Source organism: Elgaria multicarinata, chromosome 11 (assembly GCF_023053635.1).
Source record: "Elgaria multicarinata webbii isolate HBS135686 ecotype San Diego chromosome 11, rElgMul1.1.pri, whole genome shotgun sequence".
In the NCBI taxonomy this organism is placed as follows: Eukaryota; Metazoa; Chordata; class Lepidosauria; order Squamata; family Anguidae; genus Elgaria; species Elgaria multicarinata.
This window is the reverse complement of record NC_086181.1, coordinates 20,211,363-20,219,174: the sequence shown is the minus strand read 5'-3', so window position 1 is coordinate 20,219,174 and position 7,812 is coordinate 20,211,363. Positions and strand designations below refer to the sequence as shown.

At 42.3% G+C, this 7,812-nt stretch overlaps 1 protein-coding gene across 1 annotated transcript; it reads right to left on the bottom strand.

The window, feature by feature from the left end:
• Positions 1-383: 383 nt before the first annotated feature.
• LOC134406732 (olfactory receptor 10A7-like) lies at positions 384-7,293 on the bottom strand. The gene is made up of 2 exons (XM_063138261.1): positions 6,378-7,293; positions 384-454 (listed from the first exon to the last, which is right to left on the bottom strand). Exons 1-2 carry the CDS (start codon positions 7,291-7,293, stop codon positions 384-386), a joined length of 987 nt encoding a protein of 328 aa, XP_062994331.1.
• Positions 7,294-7,812: the final 519 nt, after the last annotated feature.

Below are 7,812 nucleotides of genomic sequence, written 5' to 3'. Positions count from 1 at the left end.
GAGCCTTTGTCATCATCACCATCATCATCATCTGCACCCATCTCCCCTTGCCCACAGTAGCCCCTATAAAGTGCAAACACCACTTCAGAGGGGCTGCCACTGCTAGCCATGTCCCTATCGTGGTCAGATCTGACCCCACCCAGTTTAAAGTCCTTCTATAACCATTGGGAATGCCCCTTGTTAGTGTACCCCACCCTGAGTTGGGAGGACCCCTTTTTCATAAGTAAGTGCATTCAACCTTTGTTTCTCTGGTTTGCTATTCATTGTGCAGGAAATTGACAGCTGTCAAAAAAAAAAAAAAAACACTGTCAAACTCCAGCTTGGTTAGTAGAAGAAACTAGTGAATTTCCATGAAAAAGATGGTCTGTGACAAAGAGGTGGTATCATATTATAAAATTAGGAAATGCATTAATGGAAATTATTCTGGAAATTGCTGGCTTTTTCATGGATAAAAATAGTTTGATTTATTCAGAATTGTATCCACTTCATCAAGTGCAATGATTATGCTTTTAATAGGTTCCACAGGGCTTTATTTAAATAATTAGTATTTGTAAATAGAAACACCACTCAAACCTTGGCTAGTCACTGAGGAGCTTGTTAAAAATGTAGGAGTCTCTATTGGTGTCACTTTCTAAAGTTGTCCATTTTCACCTGCACAACATTTGGCCCATATCGTGAAGTAACTGGAAACAGAAGAGACACTTATGTCTTTCTTAGAGGTAGTTTAAATGAATGAAAATGTGTTTTTAATTGGAACAAGTAAATGAGATCTTGTGGGGTTTGCTGTGTGAAGAAATGTTTTCAGAGCCATGTATTTTGAAATGCAAACTAGCACTGCTCAGCCAATTAATACATAAGTAATTTTATTCATTTCATAGCAAGGAGACCCCTGGCTGTCAGTAGACTTTTAATGTATCACTGTACAAAGGGGCAGATTCCCAGCACATTGTTTTGTTGTCTCTCTGTTATTAATATACCTTTTTCAAAAATCTCAATCTTCTTCCAAGTCTCACACTTAATTAGAACTAACCAACACTTCCTGTTCTGAGATAGCTGGTGATTAGCAACCAGGGACCAAATTTCATTCTTGTAATAGCAATCATATTTTAAAAATTATCAAATCCATGTTGAGCTCTGATTAGTTTTAGCTAAGCTTTAGGCTAGGAAGCACACTGGAACATTAGCATTATCCAACAGTTTACTCAGAAGTAAGCCCCACAAGTTTCACAGAGACTTACTTCAAAGTAATTGTGTGTATGACTATAGCTGTGCAGCATGATCCTGTATACAACTTCCTCGCAGTTTACTTATTATAAGCTAATGCATAACTGGCAATAATCCCCTACTTACTGCTGCAGACATATGCAGGATTTGCATGGGTTGTTTCCTAAACCAGAAGCCTCCACTACACCCTACAGAGAACTTCAAACACTGTAGGACAGCTTCACTGCTGGACAGTGGACACAACCAACTTGGGCCTTAGCTAGACCTAAGGTTTATCCTGGGATCATCCCGGAGTCATCCCTGCCTGCTCCTGGGATCCCCTATGTGTCATTTAGATGCATAGGGGTAACTCCGGGATGATCCTGGGATAAACCTTAGGTCTCGCTAAGGCCTTGCGCTAAGGAATTGGTGGACAAGGGTAGTCAGTTCATTTCCAATATATAAGTCAAAGGCCTGTACTGCTTCATCTTGACCAGCTCTCCTGTGGAGTGAAATCACTGGGCTTGCACTTTAGTGCCACCAGATTGTTCCTTTGCTTGTGTTCTACCTCAAACCTGCTTCCTTGCCCATTTCTGGGCTTGTCCAACTCAGCTATATCCTGCCTTATTATTATTATTATTATTATTATTATTATTATTATTATTATTAATTTATTTATTTATATAGCACCATCAATGTACATGGTGCTGTACAGAGTAAAACAGTAAATAGCAAGACCCTGCCACATAGGCTTGCAATCTAATAAAATCATAGTAAAACAATAAGGAGGGGAAGAGAATGCAAACAGGTACAGGGTAGGGTAAGCAGGCACAGGGTAGGGTAAAACTAACAGTAGAAAGTAACAGTAGAAGTCTGCACAACATCAAGTTTTAAAAGCTTTAGGAAAAAGAAAAGTTTTTAGTTGAGCTTTAAAAGCTGCGGTTGAACTTGTAGTTCTCAAATGTTCTGGAAGAGCGTTCCAGGCGTAAGGGGCAGCAGACGAAAATGGACGAAGCCGAGCAAGGGAAGTAGAGGCCCTTGGGCAGGCGAGAAACATGGCATCAGAGGAGCGAAGAGCACGAGCGGGGCAATAGTGTGAGATGAGAGAGGAGAGATAGGAAGGAGCTAGACCGTGAAAAGCTTTGAAGGTCAACAGGAGAAGTTTATATTGGATTCTGAAGTGAACTGGAAGCCAATGAAGAGATTTCAGAAGCGGCGTAACATGGTCGGAGCGGCGAGCCAAGAAGATGATCTTTGCGGCAGAGTGGTGAACAGAAACCAACGGACTGATGTGAGAAGAAGGAAGGCCAGAGAGAAGAAGGTTGCAGTAGTCCAACCGTGAAATAACCAGTGCATGAACAAGCGTCTTGGCAGAAGAGACAGACAAAAATGATCGAATCCTGGCAATATTATACAGGAAAAATCGACAAGATTTAGCTACTGCCTCAATATGAGGAATAAAGGAGAGCGAGGAGTCGAATATAAAGCCAAGACTACGAGCTTCCTTGACCAGAGTAAGCGTAACATCATTGACAGTAAGAGAGAATGAGAGATGAGGAGAAGGTTTAGGAGGAAAAACAAGCAATTCAGTCTTTGCCACGTTAAGTTTCAAGCGACAATGACGCAGCCAAGCTGAGATGTCTGAAAGACATGCCGAGATACGATCGTGAACATCAGGAGAAAGTTCCGGAGATGACAGATATAGTTGTGTATCATCGGCGTACAGATGATATTGGAGGCCATGAGATTGAATAAGCTTGCCCAAGGGCAACATGTATAAGGAAAACAACAACGGGCCAAGCACTGAGCCTTGCGGAACCCCTACTGAAAGGGGAAAGGAGGAAGACGAGCTGCCATTAGTCAACACGCTGAAAGAGCGACCCGCTAGATAGGAGGCAAACCAGTTATAGACAGAGCCACAAAATCCAAGGTCATGAAGGGAATCTAAAAGAAGATCATGATCAACCGTGTCAAAGGCTGCAGTTAGATCAAGGAGAATAAGAACGGAATAATGGCCTTTAGACTTGGCAGTAAGGAGATCATTGGTGATCTTAGTAAGGGCTGTTTTGGTGGAATGCAGAGGACGGAATCCAGATTGAAATGGATCCAAAGCAGAGTTACTAGAAAGAAAGTCAAGACAGCGAGAGTAGACCGCACGCTCCAGGATCTTTGAAACAAACGGCAACAAAGAGACAGGTCGGTAGTTAGACAGAGATAGCCTATCAAGAGTAGGTTTCTTGAGAATGGGAGAGACTGTAGCATGTTTAAAAGCAGAAGGAAATGAACCAGAGGACAGAGAAAGATTAATAATATGTAGCAAGGAAGGGAGGATAGCAGGAATAAGATTAATAAAGACGCGAGAAGGAATCGGATCACGAGAACAAGTGGAAGGCTTCGAAGAGCGCAGTATTGTAGACAGTTCATCCGCAGAGACTGAAGGAAATGCAGAGAAATTTGCAGGAGGAGCTGACAGATGAGGAACAGGAACTGGAAGAGGAGCAGAGCTGGCCAGATCAGAGCGGATAGTTTGGATTTTAGCATTGAAAAAAGAGGCAAACTTATTAGCAGACAGAGAGGCGGGGAGAGATGGCGGATTAGGCTTCAGAAGAGAATTGAAGGACGCAAAGAGCCGCTGAGGATGCCTAGCATTTGACTGGATCAGCGTTGAGTAGTACTGCTGTTTGGCCAGTGGGATGGCAGAAGAGAAAGAGGAGAGTACAAATTTGTAATGGACAAAGTCTGCCCGGTCCCTGGTCTTACGCCAAAGGCGTTCAGCTGCCCGGGAACAAGAGCGAAGGTAGCGGAGGGAAGAGGTGAGCCACGGTTGGGGTTGAGAAGGGTGAACTATCCGAGTTGTAGATGGAGCAAGATTATCAAGAGTTGAAGATAAGGAGGAATTAAAGAAGGAGACAGCTGAGTCCAAGGAGACAGCCGAACAGACAGAAGGAAGGGAGGAGGCTAGAGACTGGGAAAAAGCCTCATAATTGATAGATTGCAAGTCACGACAAGAGCGAGAAGCGGGACGTGAAGGAGGAGGATTATGAGTAATATTGAAAGAAACTAGGTGATGATCTGACAACGGAAAGTGAGCAGTAGAAAAGTCCAACACAGAGCAATTCCGAGTGAGAACAAGATCCAGACAGTGTCCAAGGGAATGTGTGGGTGCATCAGACCAAAGCTTAAGATCATAAGAGGAAGATAATGAGTGAAATCGTAGAGCTGCAGCATCTTGAGGGTCATCCACATGAATATTGAAATCACCCAAGATAAGAGTAGGACAGTTATCAGAGAGGAAAAAGGACAGCCACAAATCAAAATCAGAGATAAATTTTGAGGATGAGCCTGGGGGGCGGTACAGAACTGCAATCCGCAGTCGCAGTGGAGCGAAGAGCCTCACCACATGTACCTCAAAGGAGGAGAAGCAATGTGAAGGTGGAATGGAAAGAGGCTGGAACTGGCACAAACTAGATAATAAAAGACCCACACCACCACCCCGACCCTCTGGGCGACTAGTGTGAGAGAAAGAGAGTCCTCCAAGAGAGAGGGCAGCAGAGATGGCAGTATCATGGGCAGGAAGCCAGGTCTCAGTAAGAGCAAGGAGTGAACAACTGTTAAGTTAAAATCTTGCTCTACACTCCCTCTGGTTATTAATTCTCCACCTCTCCACTTTTCTTCAGATATTCTGCAGCCTTCTTTATATCCATTGAATGCCAAACTATACATTGCAGGGTCATCCTTATTTGTTTATTTACATGTCTGCCACATTCAAATGTGTTAGGTGTGGAGGTTCTATTTTTATTTTATTTTATTGTACAAGAAAAGTGATCATAGATGAGAGAACCTAAAAAATCCATTGCCTTAAAATGGTCTGGTGCCACCACACAGCCATCTTTGGACATCTGCTGGGATTCCATTGACCTATCAGCACCCAATCCAGATGTCTACCCTGGTTCATCTTGAAATAAAAACCAACAGCATAACCATCTTGAGATGGCCACCAACAAAATGTAAATAAAAATAGCAGTCACCATATTTTTCTAGGCAAGGGAAAGCCATGTATTGTTTTTTTCCAGACCATGCACCAGAATTCAGCACAACTTCCAGGGTGCAGTGAAAGGGAAACATGGCCACTGATAGGAGCTGGCAACAAGCTACAACAGACCTGACTTTCTCCCAGTAACACAACACATCCGTGTGGAATATCACCCGCCCGCCCCCTGACTAATTAAATTCCAAGTAAGTTAGAAGGTTCATGAAGCTGTACTTCAAAGTCAGTGTTCATAATGAAAATCAAGATGAAGGGATCTTTTCCCATTCTGCTCCATGGGAGCTTCCTGTCATCTGTGATATTGTTGTGTTTGACAGGTCTTCTACTCCAGTCAAACTCTTCACTTGACATTCACCTGAGCACAGGTTGTGAGCTCCCTATGTTGAGGGGTGATTATGATTTTGATGCAATGTTCCATAAGCCCACCAATTTAGACACTAAATATACATGCACACAAAAAGTCTTGATATGTGGTGTAGGAAACAAGAAAATATGATAGCAACGTGGCCAATTAAACCACCCCCACCAGATGACAAAAGGTAACATCAATTTCCATAAAATTTGCATGTGCTCATTTCTACATATAGAATCAGATTTAAAAATAATTAGTACAATTTCAGTACAAATAGAATGCATAATAACAGAGTGGGAAGAGGTGACCTGTTTGCCTACCTATCAAGTCACCTTTCTAGCTGGTTAACAGCTGATGAGTAAGTCTAAGACCTCTGCTCTTCCTCCCTACATATTTTTAAATTGAATTTGGACTGGTCAGCCTTTCAAGTAGAGAATGGGTTTAAATGAAGAATATTCCACCACCACCCCATAAAGTGGGGCATATGAACACCTTAGGCATGAGGGGGTTAAACAATTTAGAACCAATGGGACTTTGAAAAAGAGTAAATGTTTCACCATATATTTCTTACAAACAGGGTCTTCAATAGTTTCATGCTCTAAAATGGATATAAGCATAGAAGTCTGGACATCTCTACTGTAAACAATAAAAATGACAATTAATAATCTTTTATACAGAGAAACCCTGCATATGGAATAATTATTTTCTATAATGAAATCCTTCTCCCACAAATGTATTTTCCTAGTTCACAAAGTAGCATGTTCTTTCCCCTCAGCTTCCTTAGGGCATTTTTCACTTCTTTGTTCCTTAAACTATAGATCATAGGATTCAGCATTGGAGTGATGATAGAATAAAATAGGGCAACCAACCTATCTATATTTTCAATGTGGGTGGACTTTGGGCGCAGGTACATGGCACTAGCAGAGCCGTAGAACAGGGTGACTACTATGAGGTGGGATGAGCAAGTGGAGAAGGCTTTGTGCCTACCCTCAGCTGAAGGCATTTTCACTACAGTGAAAATGATACGGACATAAGAAACCAGCACCAGCAGGAATGGAGATAAGGTTATTAGAACACTTAATGCAAGGATGGACATCTCATTCTGTGTGGTATCGGTGCATGCCAACTTCAGCACTGGTGGCACATCACAGAAGAAGTGATTAATCTTGTTTGGACCACAGTAAGGCAAGGTGAAGATCCAAACCACATTGCCAAGGGGCATCACAAGTCCACAGAGCCAAGAGGCAACAGCCATCTGAGCACAAGTCCTTTGGTTCATAATCAGAGGATAATGGAGCGGAGAGCAGATGGCTATGTAGCGGTCATATGCCATGACAGCCAAGAGATAGCACTCAACAGTTCCAAGTGAAAGAAGAAAATACATCTGTGCAGCACAACCAGCAAAGGAGATACTCTTGGACTCAGATACAAAATTGACTAGCATCTTAGGGAGGGTCACTGAAGTGTAGCCAATCTCTAGAAAGGACAAGTTCCTCAAGAAGAAATACATAGGTGTGTGAAGGGCTGAATCAACCAAGGTGAGGGTGATAATGAGGCCATTTCCCAAAAGTGTGAGTGTATACATAGTAATAAACCCAACACAGAATAACACTTGTATTCCAGTATGATTAGAGAATCCAACAAAAATGAACTCAGGTCTCAGGGTGTGATTTATTTGCTTATAGTCCATCATAAAAGTAATCTAAAAATAGTTTTACAGTTTATTCATACACTCATCCCTTTCCCCTTTTGCTGTGGCTTTCAACCTTTCCTCCTGATATACAGTACTAGTAAATCACCCTCAGAAAATCTTATGCTTGTGAAAGGGACAAGCACCAAAGTGTCACAGCATTTCAAAAGAACAGAAAGGCTCACCTCTGAGATGAGTGCACATTTTGCGCCTGCAACCTGGAATGTGTACTTTTGCACAAGGAAACGTGGTATAGTAAATCACTTGGTTTATGAAGATGAGAGATTAGGGCTGTATACTGTATACTATATCAACTCCAGTATGAAAGGAAGCGGCCTTCTGAATATCAAGTGCTGGTGAACACAAGTGGGAGGATGTTATTGGACTTGCATCCTGCTTGTGATCCTCTCATATGTATCTGGCCATCCACTGTGGGAACCAAAATGCTGGACTGGGTAGGTCTGTCATCTGAATCAACTGGATTCTTCTTATGTTCTTACAAGACTCTATGGAGATTTT